Source organism: Peromyscus eremicus, chromosome 1, assembly GCF_949786415.1.
Source record: "Peromyscus eremicus chromosome 1, PerEre_H2_v1, whole genome shotgun sequence".
NCBI lineage: Eukaryota > Metazoa > Chordata > Mammalia > Rodentia > Cricetidae > Peromyscus > Peromyscus eremicus.
Genome location: NC_081416.1, coordinates 60841109 through 60860070, shown reverse-complemented (window position 1 = coordinate 60860070; position 18962 = coordinate 60841109). Strand labels below are relative to the sequence as shown.

Sequence of the window (18962 nt, the reverse complement as noted above, 5' to 3'; positions counted from 1 at the left end):
AGGTTTGCAATCCAAAATACAATACACAATATCCACTAGACGGGGACAGGCACCTCTGCCTCCATGAAGGTTTAATTTACACATAAGATTTTTATCACTCAGGCCGAGCTACAGTATGGGTTGACAGAGTCTGCTGCAGGTCAGTAGTGTCATGATGCCTGAATGCCTTTTAGTAGTAAACACATAGTACCACATCTGCCCATCTCTCTCGTTCACGTGACTCTGGGCTGTGTGATGAAGGCCTATCAACAAGAACAGCCCCTGGAGTAACAACCACAGTGCTGGTACTAAACAGAAGGAGGTGGAAAAAAAGCCTCTATCAGTGAGGGCCAAGATGGGGCCTGTCCAGCCAAGCACCAGGTCTGGACACCTTCTGCATTCAAGTTGGATTTCTGTGGCTGAAGCCTAGCCAGACAGTGACAGGTGAGCTAGACAAGAGGTCAGACCTGCTGGATATGGCTGAGAAGCGTATCTCACTGGCCCAGGACTAGGTGAGGGCCCAGGTTCAAATACGACATCAGAGGAAAGAAGGAGTTTTCAGCTTGAAGTTCTAAAAATAACCTGCAAGTAAGTGCACATGAGCTCAGTGCACCTTCAACAACCACCCCAGTTAGGCTGAGTAACTTCATGACATCCATCGACTTGGAAGGATGCTGTACAAACTCTAATGTCTTGGCAGGGGCAGCTGCTTTCTGTAAGAATGCTTTCCAGAATAGGGTGAGGAAGGGAGATGCAAGACCACTGGTCTGTGCAGTAACAGGGCCATGCCACCATCACCCAACTAGAGACAAGGAGGAAGCTGTCCCCCACCAACAATGAAGAGGACTGCCTGCCTAGAACCAAAAATCCACATGCATCCCCAAAGTAGGTGGGAAGGAGCGGCACAGATGTCCAAGGAAGGGGTACGTGGATGATCTTTCATTGGAATCTTTTGGGGATGGTGACCCTGGGGAGCCTTGGGTGGGCAAGTCCAAGGGTCAGTGGTGTGAAGCCAAGGGCCACGGTGGGTCTAGGACTCTTCACCCATTTGCAGCAAGGAATTGATGGCAGCATCCTTGTTCCCTCTCTGGGCTTCAAGCACGGAGCGGATTACTTCTCTGTCCATGTTGGGAAACATGTCCTGGATAGCCTTGAGGTCCTCCTCATTACAGCGGGGCTGAGGAGCCACAGCTGGTGGGGGCATGGCCACAGGCATCATGCCAGGGCTGCAGACGGCAGGCATCCCTGAAAACAAAAGATGAAGTTAGGTTAAAAAGAGTGGGGTCAATCAGGCGTGGTGGTGCATGTCTGTAATTCCAGCATTGGGAAATAGCAGGTGAATCTCTAAGATCAAGGCCAGCCTGGTTTACAGAGTGAGTTCCAGGACAGCTAGACAGAGAATCCCTGTTTCCAAAAAAACAAAAACAGTGGGATCACAAAGCTGCAGTGCCAAAGGAAGAAATAATTCATTTGATTTACCTCAAGGAGAAAGGCTACCTTGAGTCTGACTTGAAAACAGACCCAACAAGTATGCCCATGGCAGATGGGCTGGGATATCCTCCTCACCACTGATGTCTCCTCTTCTGATTTATTTCCTTTCTGAACAAAAATCCAAGTTGGATCTTTCCAATCAAAAATTACAGGGAGCAAGATGAAAATTCGGTAACTATATGTACTACTTCAAGAACTTAGGAGACTTGTCACAGATATGAGTCTTTACTGAGAATGGGGACAGCAAGGGACAGCAAAATATTATGCTTGTTACACCCCACACTCCAAAGTCTGCTTGTGTCAACATTCTAGAATTTACTTTCACAGCCTAGCTAAGACATTACAGTAACCATGCATGCATTGTAAGGTAAAGCTACATATAGCAGTCCCTAAACATTAACATTTCAGAAAGGCTACTAGCCTTTCACCATGAAGACAATACACACATCAGAAAGTGCATCAGTCTTCAGCAGCCTAAAGCACCAGGGGAGCCAATCCTTTAGCCATGTGAGCAACGAAAGCCTGCTGGCAGAGGGCTCAGCACTGATGCTACATGGCTCCCTGCACCCTGTGCTAGATGAAGGGGCACAAACTGAGAAACAAAAGGTTTCCTAAGTCCCTCTGGGCCAGGTCTTTACCTTCGTGCCTTTGTCCTGACTGACCTGCACAGGTTACAACCACATAGCCTCACAAGTTAGCATAATGTCATGCTGCTCAGCCTTTCAGTGGTAACAAAGAAGGGGATGGAATGCCACCTTCACTGAGGATAGTGGACTGTTGCCTGGCTCAGGTCTGAGACAGCAGCTTGTTCCTAAAAGGACTCAAATAACCTCAGGTGTATGGATAAAGTGCCTGTGCATACACACACAGTCACTGCAGCAACACAAGGAAAGGTGTATGACTATAAACAGCCCAGGCAGCTCCCTTTGGGTTCTGCTCAGATTGTTCCAACGTTTTTTCAGCCTAGCTGGGTACAGGGAAGAGAGGACTGGGAACTTCTGTAAAACCTATAGACTAACTGCATAGGGTCAGCACAGGAGAGCTGTCTACAGTCATCTGCTCTCATAAACCAGCTCCCTGGGGAGCAGGCCAATGCATACTTCTGGTGCTGGTGTCTTCCATCCTCCAGAGTGGATACCATAGGCCCAATCCAAGTTTGACCTGTCATCATGACTGAGTATGGACTAGTTTATCAAAACTTCCTTAAAGTTGTGAGAGTAGACATGGGGTAACCAGCCAACTTTGTGGGTAAAAGATGGACAGGAACCCTGCAGTACTGGGCCCCAAACGAGGTCCTCTCAGGTTCAAGTGGGTACAGGGAGGAGCCATACAGATGGAAATGAACCCATAGCCCATTCTAAAGCACCATGTTCAATAAGGGAAACTCAGTGACACCATCTTATGATGTGACGAGATTCTTCCTCTTCATAAACAGACACAAACTGATGGTGTAGGACCAATTCATTTCCAACAGCAGGATATTTAGCTACAAAGCACACACTATATAGCCAGTGGGAAGGCACAATTCAGTGAAACAAGAGCCTCTTCACCAATAGAATGCCTCAGAAAACAAAAGCAAGGGAGCTTTCCATTCAAGAAGAACTGGTGCTATAGCATGGCAGCACAGACAGCCTGGGCCCCACAATGGCCTCACAGCAATATCCCAGAACTGACACCAACAGCCAAAGGCCCCTGAAGCTTCCCTTGCTGACTACATGGACTCAGGAGCAGGCTGCATATCATGGGACTTTTCTAAGCTCTCAAACTAGTGGATTCATAAACACACAGATAACTCTTGATCCTTAACCTTCAGCTTCAGCTCTGCAAAAAAGCAGCTGTGATTTTTGAATCCAGAACCTCAGACAGAGGACAGGGTCTATGTTTCCTAATATGCAGAGGCAGCTAGCACTTACTGGCTATGCACTGCCCCCTGGGCATATGGCAGGGGTAGACCAATGGACAGTGAGAACAGGCTAACTTGTGAGTCTCCTCATTCCTGTTCTAGTGCTCACAGACTTACTTCACCCCACTGTCAGGTACTTGAGTGCAGTCCTTTTTCATGCATGGTCTGTTGTGTGTACCTAGCACCCTAAATAGTCAAGGGTGTGAGTCTTTCCCAAGAGAGCAAACTCTGTAGGACAGCTATGGAGCTAATATGAAGCAAGAAGGATCATGTGACTTGACCTCACTTTTGAGAAGTCAGAGAATAGGAATAAAAATGTACTCGGTGAACCGCTGCTCCTGCTTCTGTGGCCTAAGATACTCTGAAAGCAGCCACATAGACCAGATGGCAGCCCCTGTCAGTCTCTACACAGGACACTCCAAGTAATCTTATAGGATGGCTCTGTCATCACAAACATATAGGAATTATAAGAACCAAGCTGGGCATCAAGTTTCAACGAAGCAGTATGCTTATTAACTCTCCCAAGGATTAAGATAAATAAAAAACAAAAAACAATTCAAGAACTTTTCTAGAACTGATTCTCTATTAGTGGACGCCAGGGTTCAGGGAGAAGTGGCTAATTCCAGGGTGGAGGAAGGAAATGTACAAGATAGCCAGAGGTTTCCTGTGTCAAAGTCAGGAAGTTCACACAGCATGTGAGACATCAAAAAGCACACAATTCAGACTGAAGGGCTGGCCAATCTGGGGTCACTAAGTGACAAACAATATAGGAACAAATTATAGCTCAGAAAATGAAACAAAGCTCAAGCCCAAACTGCTACAGCTATCAGTGGACAGCTCAGTCTGACAAAAACACAGGCAGTAACTGTGACCTTGAATATAAGCCTTGAGCAGATACCATGATGTTCTCAAGAAACTGAAAAGGCACACTGTCACTTAACCAAACACTAGGGCGTGAGCAGCAGTAATGAAAGAGAGCAGTTTTCTAAGCAGTATCTGGGTACACCTGGCCAGACAGTGGACAGGGCAGCACAAAAAACTGCAGGGCCCGTCACAGGTTCTGGGAAGACCTAGCTCCACTAGCCCCATGGCCTGAGCTCCTTCACAGAACAAGTGGGGATGAACCTGGCTGCAGTCCTGCAGCAGGTTCCCCTTGGGAAGTGTCCTCACTTCCAGAAAGCATGCTTACATGGGGACAGAGCAGACATCAGAGGCTGGTCTTCAAAGGAAAATATCCTTTTATTTCTGTGGTAGCTTTTCTGTCAGTAGGAGACTGTTTTTAACTTTCAAAATGTACATCAAAAGCAAGGATTAAAGTCTATTTATAGAGGACCCTTCCCTAACACACAAATTCTAGAGCAGTCTAGAGGCATTACAGAGAATGAAGAACAGGGGCCAAGAAAGAGTAAACTGGTCAACAACTTTTATCTATTGTTTAGAAGTAGTTCTGGTGTCAGCAACTGGATAGAAGTTTGTCTCTGTTGCCTCCCTACCCATCTGCCACCATCAAAAGATATGCTCAAGTCCAACCCTGGTGCCTGCAGATGGGCCTTACTTGGAAAGAAGGTACCTTGTTAGGATGAAACCACAAAGGAGCAGTAGAGTCCTTGTTCAGTGATCATATAGGACAGAAACACACAAAGAGGGTGGTAACCACGGGAGTATGAAAACAGACTGGGGAGATGTGGCCAGAAACCAAGTAACGTCAAGAGCTGGAAGAAGTAGAAAGGGCCCTCTCTGGAGCTTCAGAAGGAATTGCGGCCCTTGTTTTGGACTACTGGCCTCAGAAACTGGGGGAAGAGATTTCTGCTGCATGGTCCCACCTGTGACCCTTCGCCTGTGCTACAATGGAGTACCCTTTGTGCTCACTACATTCCACTTGTTTCTCCCTCCTCAGACCTCCAACTCAGGACAGTTCAATGACAAATTTTGTACATACCACTGATGCATTGGACAGAGCACTGATGGTACTACAGTTCAAAAAGAAACCCAGGAGCCACTTTGGGAACCCAACTCTCAGACCTCAGGATCTGGTTCCTGAAAAGGACAGGTCAGGACTCCAGAGGGTACACATTGTGAGACCCCAGTCTCAGATCCCTAAGGCTCTCTCCTTGAAGAACCAACTGTTTTAAGGTCCTGGGTCATGTCCCATTGAACTGGTTTGCTCTCTACTGCAGGCTGTATATTCTGATCTCTGCTGGACTGGTGACAACCTACTCTACTCCAAATACTGCAGAGGCCCAGAGGCCTGTGGACTTACCCTCCCTCTCCTTTGCAGAGTGCTGCCCTTAGTTCCTGCAGGCAGATTTGTCCCAGGCCCAAGGTCTGTCAGGGTTGTTTTCAGGCTATGTGTGGTGGATCTCCTTCCCTAGTCCTTCACTGTCTCCCCTAGCTCAGCTCAGGTTAATGAGTCACTCCATTCTGGCTGTGTGGGACCCTCAGACCCCACACTGATAAGCCACAGTACCTTTGTGCTGTCCCAGCTCTGAGACAACATCCACCCTGAGCACTAGCAACCAGGGACCACGTGGACCAGATCCGACCCAGGACCTCATATTCCCTCTTGCCCTGGCTATCCCCACTGCCTTAGCCTTTGATCTCCTAGGGGTAGCAGGACCACCACTGTCTGCTTGGACTCCAGTTCCTTGGACCCTGACAGAGAATGGGGGGCGAGGGAGGGTGGGACTGTAGTACTGCCCTGCTGCCTACTCTCAGAGCCACAGTCCTCCTGCTGGCTCAAGCCAGGAAGCTGCTATGGTCTCATCTGGCTTGCCCTGTTCTAGTGGGAGGGCCAGTTGGGCACCAGGCACTATGAAAGCCACAGAAAGACTGGAAAAACTTTAAAAATACATAAAAGCCACATCTTGACTTTATGACCTAAGCAGATGTTAGTATTTACATAAGTAAATACTTTCAATGGAAGCCATGTGTTTTAAGATGCAGTATGCCTTGCTTAACAGGAACCAGGTTTTCTCATTCCAGTGACTCATGTGTGAAAATGTACATAGACTACATTTCTACACCTCCAAAAACTACTGGCAACTAGGGAAATTATTAATTATGCATAAATCATTCAAGCATGACACTATGAGTCAGTTTTAGAAGGACCTTCATTTGAAGTAGCCATCTTTACACAATTCTACACTACACAAACTTCATAGGGATGGATGCTGGGCCCCCTGCCTCCTCCAGTCCTACTCTGTCTCAGAATTGCCTAGTGAAGAAGCAGCACACACCTGCAATGGGCACATAGCCGACACCCTGCTGGTACACAGTTGGCATCAGGACCACAGGCTGAGGTGGCATCATCATGGCAGCTGGGAGAGACTGAAACACAAACAAAGAAAAACATGGGGGTCAAGGAGGACCATATCATATGTAAATCTTGTTACTTCCAGTCTCACAATAATAGTCCTAGCCACAGCCCAGCCATGAACACCCAAGAACATGCAGTCCTCAGAAGAATGTAGTGGCCTTGGCCGCTGGTTCCATCTGCACCAACACTCCAGCACACCACTTCCCCTTGGCTGGAAGACTTGGGCTAAGACACAGAACTACAGCTACTGATATGTGAATGAGAACAGGACTGGCCACCAATCTAGTGGAATAAATGAGCTCCAGTTTCAGTGAGAACAAAAGTCAGGGTGTTAACCGCTGGCTTCACATGAGCTTCCACCATTACCACTTTTCACACAAAGCTCACTTCAGGGTCTGTTTTGGAGATTGCATCAGTATCAGTAGCTTCTCACAGAAGTACTCAACTGTTTTGTTAGATTTATTTATTTAATGTGTCTTAGTGTTTTGCCTGCATGTATGTGCATCACATGTGTGCCTGGTCCCAGTGAAGGTTAGATGAAGGCATGGGATTCCCTGGAACTGGAGTTACAGTTGGTTGTGAGCCACCATATGGGTGCTGGGAATCAAACCTGGGACTTTCCACAAGAGCAGCCAGAGCTCTTTCCCACTGAGCCACCTCTCTAGCCCCAGCTAATCTTGAACTGTAGGTGAGCTGGTAGCAAATGGACCTGTGCTACATAAAGTGCCTGTTAAAGATAGGTAACACTAAACACCAGAAGGAGAGACATGCAGCTGATGAGGCCTGCACACAGGGAGCTTTATACTCTCATGTTCTCACAGGCTCGGTAGCAACTAAAAAGAAAAGGCCTGGATGATACCAAGGAGACAATGGAAGCCCAGACCCCCAACCCTGCCTCCCATGACTTCCCAAGGTTCTGGAAGCCATAGCTCCCTCAGGGAGGTTCCACAAACTCTTCTGAGCGTGGTCTCTCCCGACAGTGGACTCACCGTGTAGGACATGACCAGGTTGATCATGCCCTCCTTGTCATCGCCCTGCCTCCCACTCAGGCTATACCACTCATCCTCCACTTGGCCTTGCTTCAGGGACTCAGGGATGGTGATGTGGGTCCAAGCTATGCGATCGTCCATGGAGAAGGCTCTCTGAGGAGGGCAAGAGTGAAGTCACTTTGTCATGGCCCACAATGACCCATGTTCTAGAGACCAGCTTTCCCTATGCTGTCACTCCAACCGGACTCTTCCACCCTCCTCACTGCTCCAGCTTCCTTCAAGGAGATTCCCATTACACCACAATCCCAGACCTCCATGGATCATCTGTAACCTGACCACCACTTCTGCACCTTCTGAGTAACCATATAAGGCCAGGCCAAAGGACAGGAAAGAATCTCTGGGCTGTCATCCTGGCTCAGGGATGGACATTGTCCTCCCCAGTCCTTGTGGCCCTACTCCTAATCCACCAGATATAAACTGCAAGTCTCAAGCCAAGTACGTACAGAAGAGGTAAGAGCTCCAACCCACCATCCACATCCCTAAACCTCCTTTTCATATGGTCCTACTACTATTCTGAGGGCACAGAAGGAGAAAGGAACAAAAACCAAAACCAAAACAAACAAACAAAACCCCCCAAACAGAGGAAGAGGCACAGGGACAATACAAGGGGGAGGCTGCATCCTCCTGGCTGGGCTGCCCATGCCCAACTCCTCTCTGACCTACACTGTTTTCATTCTCTTCCACTTCCCTATGCTCTGGTTTAAGGAGGCAGGTACATGGTCCTTAGAACTAAGCTACCAGGAGATAACTTCAGCCACCTGCCCTGACTGCCCTCAAAAAGCTGCATGCCTAACTGCTGGTATGGCCATGGGACATTGCTGGCAGAGCCTGTGACTCATGCCTGCAAGAACAGTGCTCCCACCACTAGTGGAGCCTGATTTGCTTGAAATTTGACCTACCCATGAACAGCTATTTTCACACTCTGCCCACACTTGTATCACTGGTGATGGCTCCCAAAGGACACTGTCAAAGGAGCTGAGAGAGAAAAAAGCTGTACCTTGTCATTCAGCCACTAAATGCCAGGTGTCCAGGCAGGTCACACCCTGTCACCCAGCCACTAAACGCTAGGTACACAGGCTTGAGCACCAGTAGAGCAGCCTCATGACTGCTAGGCACACTGCAGCACATCTAAATCTATTGGATCCCAAACTTGGCAGACCTGTGACACTGGGGCATCCCTCACCTCATCGAAGATCTCAAGGTAGAACGAGTCCACACCTGGGGGCACCGTGCACTGGATGACCTTGTTCCAGCGAGGGTTCTTGGCACCGTTGTGTGCTGTGGGAGTTTCATAAACAGCATAGCCCAGACGCAGGCGGCAATATGGGTCCATGCGAGTCATGCCGTAATTCTTTGCCAATTTTGCCTGAAATAACACCAAGTTTAGAAAAATGAGGCATCCATCAGCAGAGAAGAAGGGAAGTGCTTACCTAAACTGCTTACCTCACAGGTATTTCCCAGTGTAAGAAAAAAACAGCCTTCAAGTTCACCTAACCACATCAGTAACTGGCTCCTGAACGTGGTGCCAGTCACTGCTGGACTCACACAACTCTGGGAACCTGGCCACACCTGGCAGAGAGCAACTTAGACAAAGTCTCTAATCTATCTGTGCACTGACTGTGTCATCCTAGGTCTTAGAACCATGGTCTGCAGGGCAGTTGTACACCCCAGCTGCTATAAGGGGGTTAGGGAAACTGTCCTCATGGAGGACAGTACCCAGCATGTACCAATAGTAATTGTAAGTACCTTAGGCAGATCCCTGGGAAATCAACAAGTATCATCAGATATTTTCAGGAGTAACTAGAATCAAAAAAGTTCTACTTGTTCACATGGGAAGTGAGTTGCAAAGGCTGAAATGCTCATTCTCATGCCCAAGCACAGTCTACTACCTCTTCTCCTCAGCCCCACCAGTCTTCAAAAGGAAACTGAGACCCACCTGTACTACAGTAATGCTGAGGCGGCCCACAGTGCCAACTGCTCCTCCATACTGCAGCTGTTGGGCTGCCTGGGCATCCAGTTGGATCTGCTGCTGCTGCTGTGTGGGCGTTATACGGAGGAAGTCTTGGGGGAGTTCACCAATGTACACCTTCCAGTGAGGATGCAAAAGAGTAGAGTCAAAGCATGTAGCCGAGCAATCTCACAGTACTATCCTACTTGCCTTGGACCAGTATTCACTCAAGCCCCGTCTAGCTCACCCTCACACCTCACCAAGGCCTGGAGAGTGCTTGGCCTGTTTTTTCACCCACAAGAGTTTCCAGCCAGCCCTCATCTGAGCTTGTTTCCCCTAAAGATGCACATCTTCTTATTCAGGGGGTGCTCAAAGCCCTTGGAAGGTTTAGAACATGTCTCAGTCACTGAAAAGGCTGGCTACCAGGGCTGGAGGGAGACCTGAACGGCTCTGAGAAAATAAAGTTTTTCAAGAAAAATAGGAGAGCAATGGAGAGGTTATCTAAAACTCCTAATAGTGGCCCTAGCTAAGGTTCACATTCTGGAGAGGACCATAGGAACCTACCACAGAGGGAGACCACAGGAATACATGCTGAACCAGGGCTTCCTAGCAAGAAAACACCAATTGGAAATGGCATACCTGCCTGGGGCTCAAGATGGGAGGGCCAAGGACCAGTGAGGGAAGCCTTGGGAACAAGCATCTACAGCTTCAACCAGGGTGACCCAACAGAAGACAGAACTGCTCCTTGCCCAGTGGGTACAGGTCTGAGGGTTACTAGGGGGTAACTACTCAGCAGCATGCCCCTCTGCACCTCTGGGGTCACTCAGTCCATCGCCGGGCTATCACAGGCAGAGGTGTCCTGGAAAGTAGCTGTGGCCAGTAACACCCTCTCTTACCAAGAGAGGCACAGCTCCCAAAGGCCAAAGCCTCTCTGGGACAGACAGCTTTTCCCAAGGCACATCACACAGACTTCCAGGGAGTCTAGGAAAAGCTAAGAAAGGCCTGTGGCACAAGAAGCCAAGAACCAGTGTCTATGGTATACAGAAAACATTGGGTCCCTCCTAGAGGAATTCCTGGCTCATACTTGTGCTAGCTGCAGTGAATGAATTTAGAGGGTGCACCTCCAAGATGCATAACCAGCTTTATCCATGCATCATAAATGGGTTATTAGCAAAACCAGACTCTCTTCAGTCAGGTTCTTGGGGTTAACCTACATAGGTCAAGTTCTCACTTGTCACAGGAACAATTACTAATTGTATGCCACGTATTACAGCTTTAGGGCCATAGCAGGGCACACCTGTGTCTCCTAGGGATACACCCAGGAGGGCAGACAGGCCAGTAGGTATTACAGTGATAGGTCAGGATAAAGGCAGTCATGGGGGCAGCTTCAAACATAGAAGTCAAGAAAGGTCATGTGGAGCAAGTCAGGGCTATATTTTATTTTGTTTCTTTCTTTTTTTTTTTTTTTTTTTTTCCGGTTTTTTGAGACAGGGTTTCTCTGTGTAGCTTTGCGCCTTTCCTGGAACTCACTTGGTAGTCCAGGCTGGCCTCGAACTCACAGAGATCCACCTGGCTCTGCCTCCCGAGTGCTGGGATTAAAGGTGTGCGCCACCACCGCCCGGCTTATTTTGTTTCTTATCTGTCCCCTTCTTGGGACTGGAAGCTTCAGACACAAAAATTTCATAGTATACTCTTCCAGGCTTTCATTAAAGAGAAAGAGACTATTGGGGGTGGGGGACAGTTAAGACAAAATGTGGTTAGAGGTATAGCTCTGTGGTAGAGCACTTGACAAACATGCACAATGCACTAGGTTCAAAGGTTTAATACCTTTGCCCTAAAAAGATGAAATTCAAATGTGCTATTTTTCAATAAGGATTTAGCCATAAAATTATAAATAGGAAAGGAAATTTTTAACAATGCGAGTTTAACAATGTTACTAAAGAGTAGGAAAACAACCTTACGGTAGAGAAAGCTAACTCACTCTGCCTTAGCCAGGTGAACCATCATTCAAGCAAAGGATATGAAAAAACACCCTGAATAATGTATCTTTTCAAAAAACAAAAAACAAAACAAAAAAGGGTAGCTTGAGAGATGGTCAAAGGCAAGGCAAGGTGCTGGGAGGTGCCCACAACAGTGAATGGAAAAGCTGAATCTGGAGCATGGACTGAAGCCAGTTTCATGGCAGTGATAATGGTCTGTGTCACGACAATAGGGGAAATAGAGTGATAAAAGGGGGAGCTTTTTTTCTATAGATTTTCCTTAAACATAAAATTATTCAATCCACAAATTTAGTAGAAAGTTTTGCCTTAACCCAAAGAGGGAGCAGGAAGGGATGGGAAAGACTGCAGCCCAAACTGGACAACAAACAATCTGGTTATACAACCAATACTTGCTGTCCTGGAAGGGAAAAGACAAGCCTGCCTGTTGTTGCAGGTCCCTGATGATTTGTCTAAATGAGGACACCTCATGCTACACCTAAAGGAAGCCACCACTGTTAGCATAGTGAGAAATGCTTCAAGAGAAAAAGGTGAACCCAGGCATCGGCGCAAATTCGATGAAGTCAATGACCGCACAGGAAAATACCATCAATAAACAGTTATTTTTAGTGAAGTTTTAAAATATGGGGCTAATCCTAAAATGCATTTTTGCCATATATTGGTGGTGGAAATGTTTGGCCACATGAAAATGTATATTTTTATCATGGCTTAAGACTTAAGAATATTAAATGATGAATTCTGCCAGCAGACTCACAGTGGATCTTTTTATGGTTTTACTTCAATTGAGTCCAATACTAACAAATGACTTTTAGCATGTGGGTTAAACAATTTCACTTCCAGGCACCAGTCCCACGGAAAAGCTTCAAGAGCGTAAGCATAGGGATGCTCACTCCTTGTGGCCTAGGAAAAAGAAAGAACCACCAAGCAATGTCTGACTTCCCTAGCCAGAAGCATCTGTGTGCCTCAGACTCACAGTCCTCAAAAGGAATGGGGTATGTCTGTGTCCCTAAAAGAATGCAAGGAACCCCCAGGACCCTGTCCAAAAGGAGGGGCCAGTAGGCAGGGAACACTGAGCTTTACCCTTGGCTCTGTGTAGCACTTGATGGCAAGTAAAAGTAGGAACAGGCAGACTAATCTAGTGAATGAGGGCATACAAGATACCCAATCCTTGCATCTGAGGCACAACCTATGGGATTTCCTCACAGACAGAGAAGCAAGTTGTCTCTCCTACGGTTGTCCAAAGGCTTTTGGCCTGCCCAGCATGGAGGACCTGCCTACTAGCATGTCTGGGACAATGTATGAAAAGGCAAGAAGCTGCTAGTCTAGATTTCAGGGAAAAAAAAAAAAGATAGACAAGGACACAGTTACTTCAGTGGGTGAGTGTGCGCATACATGTGTGAGCTGCATGCGTGTGTGCACATGTGTGAGGCAGTGGTACCACCAAGGCCAGAGGGAGCAAGGGAGAATTCTGAAAAAGCACCAGCTCATAATTTAGAGTACCTGTGGCAGCTGGGCAGAGGTGGCTCTGTTGCCTGGTGCCAAGACCAGGACAACCTTCCAGAGTCAGAGATCACAGGGATTCCTACACACAAGACTAGCTGGTGCTGTGTCTCCCTGCAGTCACCACAGCCAGCCCCAATCCCTGCCTTCAATAGGTACAGGGACCTGGCAACTGCACAACCCACCTGTATCCAGCTCCACCATCCCTTTGATGTCAAAGCAGAAATGGTATTCGAAAAGGAGTTGATCAAAGAAATAATCATGTTTTCTGAGAAATGAAAAAGAATCCATAAGGACTCAGTAGATCACTAGTTCATAGTACTTCCCTTGGGCTGGGCCTGGTGCACTCTCCACGCATAAACTTGGCACATCCTCACAAGCCCTGACAACAGTTCTGTAAATGGTAACTGGCTCTCATTCAGAACTGAAACTGCACTTAAAGGCATTCAGTGATTTACACTGAAACTCCAAAGAATGGAAGTGAAGTAAAATAGTGGCTGGGACGACAGCAAGGCAGACTTAGAGTGGACTGAAAAGCTACTGCCCTCTGAAACTCTTCACAGAGCCCCCAGGAGCTATAGTGAAGAACTCTAAAAGATTCTTACTTGAAAGTAAGGCAAAGGGATCCTGACAACAGACACAAAGAGGCTTGGGAAGAAAATGGCACATCTCAGATCTGAACAGCACTGACTACATAAAAACACTGCTGCTCAAAGGAAAGTAGAACCATCACATATGGCACAACAGCACCAGGTAGCCACCTGGCCACCACCAGCTACAGTCTTTGCACAGACTGGGAGAGACAGAGATGCAACCAACTTCAGATCTGCAATACTGTGTGTTGAAATTCCTAAGGTAACTCCCTAGAAAAAAGAAATACACCATACCTTTATCAAACTAGTGAAGAATTTACTACTGAACTGAATTTTTAAAAATTTATGCTTAATAAATCAAAGCAAGAATAGAAACACGTAGGACAAATGGAAGCCTAAAAGTGTTAAAAATATATGTATATATTTATCCTATATAAAATAAAGCTATTTAATAGATTCCAATAGAAACCTGTACTTCTTAGATTTGACTTTTAAGGAGACAGCTGTATGCTGCTGTGGGTAGATCCCTCTTAAACATAAATGTTGAATAAAATGTAAAGTCAAAAAACAAATGAAAGAAAGAAAAACTCTGTCAAATACTTTCTAAAAGGAAAAGCAGAGTAGCCATACTATCATACAAAATAAAAGTCAAGAAGTCAGTGGAGGTCATCATCTGGTAGCCACAGCCTGGTGCAGGGATGTTAACTTGTACCAGGGCATAGCCTCACCTCAGAATCCAGAGCAGACATTCCCAGGGACCCAGAGACACAGGGCTAGTGGCTAGCTGGTGAGCACAACCTCCTCTTGCTCAGGTTCTTCTACTCTGTGAGAATGCATGGACACAGAGGCTGCTAACTCACACAGGAGGACTGAAAACTACCAGTATGTAGTAACACTCAAAAAGAAAGCCAACATACACCCTAAAGAAGTGAACTCTTTCCTCTATTACTAGAAAATAAGAAGCCTGCATTTTGCTTTACTTTAGAAACTGTTTAGGGACAACCCAGACACCTCTGGCTGATGGGAAAAGCTTATCTTTAACAACAGACCCAGTTACCAAGTGTAGAACATATGATCAAATTCAAATATCACCCTTTTGGACCTGGACAGACATTTCAGTGGTTAAGTGCAGTGAGGCTGCTCTTCCAGAGGACCCAGGTTTAATTCCCAGGACCCACCTGGTTCACAACCGTAAGTAACTGTAACTCCAGTTCTGGGAAATCTGATCCCCTCTTCTGACCTCCATTGGCACCAAGAATGCACAAGGTATACTTACATACACACAGGCAAAATGTTCATATATATATAAAAACGAAAACAACAAAACAAACAAACAAACAAAAAACCTGTCATTTCTAATCAAGTCACTGGCTCAGCCACAATTATCAGGGAAGAATAGGACTGATGAGGCTCCAGACAGGCATGGGCATTAAGGACTACCCACAGAATAAGGAGGGGCAAAGCCAGAGCCAGTGGCCTCTGGCAAAGCTCAATGGTTAACCAGCATCTCAAGCAGGACAAGTTAGCGCCTGCTGGACTCCACAGAACACATCTATAAAGGAGGACCTTCAAAATGCCACCCCCTACATCTGATGCAGCCTCCAGCTAGAAAGACCTGCATGCATCCCCACAAGAAGTAGGGTCCTTAAAGTCACTCACTGTAGGAAAGGAACAAGTGTGTGGACTGGGTAGCAAAAGGGGTAATTTCAAAATACCAGCATTTTCAAAAGTGAGATGGATACAGGATAGGGTGTAAAGCCCTATGGTGGCTATTTAGAAGCAAACAAACAAACTAAAAACATAAAATACCAAATGTCCCAGGGAAAAACTTATTCCTTCACAACTATGTGGGTGCTGGCTGTCCTTCTCATACCTGCCCCCCTAAACCCTCTCAACCAAGAATAGAGAACCCTCCTAGCCCAGATGAGAGTGTCCTGCCAGGACACTGTTTGTCAGTCCTTTACCACTCATTAGGGGTGAAGGTCAGCTGCAGAGACAACTGCCCAAGCCTAAGTCCAGGCTCCTGGGATAGCGACTCTGAGCCATGGCCTAACCCACTGCTGGACCTACGCAAAGAAGGCTGCCTTTAGAACCCAGTACTGACCAAATGCATACTTTATCTATGTTTGGAAGCCAGCATTCTGTTTATCTTTAACAGCTCCACAAACCTGAGTATGACATGAATAGTAGAGAAGCACTACCACACTCTGACAGTTCTACTAGACCCTGACAACTAAAAAAACCTTTGCAAATACTAATGAATCCAGAGGCATATGGGTAGGTCATTCTAAGTGAAGTAGCCGTGAAAAGTTGAAAACTGAAAAAGGCATGTACTCTGAGAAATGGCACTCACCAGATGAAGACTCTAGCCATGACCCATGCAGTCCTCCCACACCAAGTCCATACCTTTCTGCTTTCAATGGTTAGGAGCACAGACCTAATGGTGACTGTTATTCTCTGGCTTACATGAGTCACCATGCATAGCTGTGTCCCTGTGTTCCATACTTGTGGCTCAGTGTCCATCAATTGCTATAATACTGTGTCCACTAACACTACAGCAAAAAGTCCTGCATAGCCCAAGCAAAGACTGAGATACGGATAACTGGTGACAATTTCTTAGAGCCCAGACCCAAGGTTACAAGTCATCAAGAGGGCTCCTAAAAACCACTCAGCTGTCTATGTTTATTTATATGACTATGTGGTCCCTAGAACACTGGGCAAGTAGGAAGATCAAACATCAGGACTTGACTCCACAGATTTCGCTAGTATGAACCTCATCTGACACTCCCAATTACTCATCAGAGTAGGTTATTCCAGTGTTGTACACACAGCACCAGAGTTTCCCTCAGCAACAGGCAATTAATGTCAGACACTGAGCTCACCATCAGATGAATTCAAATGCAGCCCAACCACAGAAGTAAGGACACTCTCAGACCACACAGTAAGGAAGGGTCCACTCTGCCTGGCCATCTGTCCACTTGGCAGGGGATATGAAAAGGGCAAAGCACTGGCTCCCTTCCTCTTCTGGCAGCCACTATCAATCTCCTGTAGTTTGCTGAGACACAGTGAGGATGAAGAAGGGTTACTGAACATAAGGGAACTCCAACTCCGGAAAGCTCCATATCAAGTATGACAGTGGGTCAGGAGGTCTGGCTTCAAAGCCCTCCATAAAAGCACCTTGCCTTACCTTAAAGGCATCTAATCAAGCCTGGGGCTTTCTTCAAAATCAGAAAATCAGCCATCTACCCCAAGGAGTTATCTGTTACTTATACACACACACACACACACACACACACACACACACACACACACACACACACACATACACACACACCTGTCAGCTCTGTCTGGGTGAGGGATCTGGGAAACCAAAGGCTTTGTAGACACACTTAATATTAACTTAAGGGAAAGGACAGTGGGGCCATCAGAACTGTGTTCTACTACACACAGCCACTGTTAGCCAGCAACATCCAATCCACACCAGTCTCAAGAGCTACTGCGAGGACATCCACACTAGGGGCAGGGGAGACAGGCAGTATCATGGAACCCAAGGCAACCTTTAGCAGACATCACTGTTGGGTCTCTTTTTTAGGAAAGAACACTGTTGGGCGTTCTCTGCTCCCTTCTCATTTACAGATGAACAACTGAGGCTTGGAAAGGTAGCCACTAGCTGGGCTCAAGAGGTAGTACCATGTTCGCTATAGGTGTAGGAAGAGGAGGAAACTGACACAACTAAGGACTGACTACAAAGTGGCATCTTTTGGATCTTTTACTATTTCTGAAACCAAGGTGACCAGGACATCACTCCTTCTGGGAGATCAAGAGTGTCCGGCTTCACTCCTCCGAGAGACCATGGGAGCCACGACTCCTCTGTTTGGGAAACTAATGGGGTCAGGACCACTCTCCATCTGGGGAAGCAGGAGAGTCAGAGCCCATGTACTTCTGGGGAAGTAAGGGATTCAGGGCCCCTTTTCCACCTGGGGAACCAAGGAGAGTCGGAGTCCCTCTCAGTCTGGGGAACCAAGGAGGGTTGAGGCCCTTCTCCCTTGGGTTGACCAATGGGGTCAGGGTTCCTCTGTGTGGGGGACTAAGGGATTCAGGGCCCCTCTCCATCTAGGGGCCCAGGGGCTTCAGGGCCCGTGAGCATCCAGGGAACCATCAAGCTCTGCCTTCTTCCACCCGCGAGACCCTGAGGACCAGGGTCGCTACTCCGTATGGGTACCCGAAGGTGGGACCTGCGCAGCTCCGGGATGGCCCAGCAACTCTCGAGGGGCCGCGCAAGGAGCCCCGTGAGGGGTGGGAAGAAGAGCCCGATCCCAAGCTCCGTTGCCCCAGTTCGGCCCTCGCCCAGAGGACTCACCGGCCCGCGCTGCGTGCTGACGGTGGTCGCCATGGTGCTGCGGCGGCGGCCCTGTGCCTCGCCGACCGCACAGAGACCCGCCGGGAGAGCCCTTCCGCCCCCACCACAGCCTGCGTCGCCGACCGTTGTCCCGCGAGGCAATCTGCTCCTCAGTCAGCTGACAGTCGCCCCGCCCCGCCCCACCCCGGCAGTCCCAAAGCGCAGGCGCTTCGCAATGGTTGACCCCGCCCCTTCCGGCTGCTCCGCGCACGCGTGCTCCGGGCGCAGGGGCGGGTGGCGGGTTAAGTCTCCCGTGTACGCCTGCGCAGTGGCTCACTCCCGGAGTAGAGTAACCCCTTAAAATGGCTGCCAGGCTGTCTGCGCATGCCTAAGCTTGAGCGCTTCCTGGCGGGCGTCAGTCTGTTCACCGAGGAGCAGGCACGCAGAACAGGGACGTTTATCTCACTTCTGTCAAATCACCACAGCGTCTAGTCACCTGGCTGGAGATGGCTATGAGACCACCACCTGCAGGTGCCTGATCCGCTTGAAGGAAGGTGAAAACTGATGTTTGGCAGCTTGAGGAGAAAGCAGATGGCAGTAAAACCAGCTACCCTCAAGCCCTTGAATTACCCCAAAATGCTGTGGGAGGAAGAACATTTATATTTAAATTTTTAAAAAAGAAACCAAGCTGAAAGAGAGGCAAGAGTGGGCTGGAACACTTCCACCAGTCTTGAATTTGCGAAATGAATGGAAGAGATGGAAGATATGTCCCTAGGAAACCCAGGCCACCCACTCTTGCCGCTTCAGAGCACTCTCCTCAGAAGGACCTTTGGCCAGATAGACTCAG

The 18962-nt window shown here is 47.7% G+C and overlaps 1 protein-coding gene across 2 annotated transcripts; it reads right to left on the bottom strand.

The window, feature by feature from the left end:
• Positions 1 to 672: 672 nt before the first annotated feature.
• Positions 673 to 18300, bottom strand: Tollip (toll interacting protein). 2 transcript variants are annotated; one of them, XM_059264377.1, is made up of 6 exons: positions 18137 to 18300; positions 9675 to 9824; positions 8922 to 9104; positions 7679 to 7831; positions 6610 to 6700; positions 673 to 1224 (listed from the first exon to the last, which is right to left on the bottom strand). In XM_059264377.1, the coding sequence occupies exons 1-6, from the start codon at positions 18167 to 18169 to the stop codon at positions 1010 to 1012; spliced, it is 825 nt and encodes a 274-aa protein (XP_059120360.1). In that variant the 5' UTR covers positions 18170 to 18300; the 3' UTR covers positions 673 to 1009. The 2 variants fall into 2 exon arrangements, with proteins under 2 accessions (XP_059120360.1, XP_059120369.1); XM_059264386.1 differs by lacking the exon at positions 18137 to 18300 and adding an exon at positions 14505 to 14582.
• Positions 18301 to 18962: the final 662 nt, after the last annotated feature.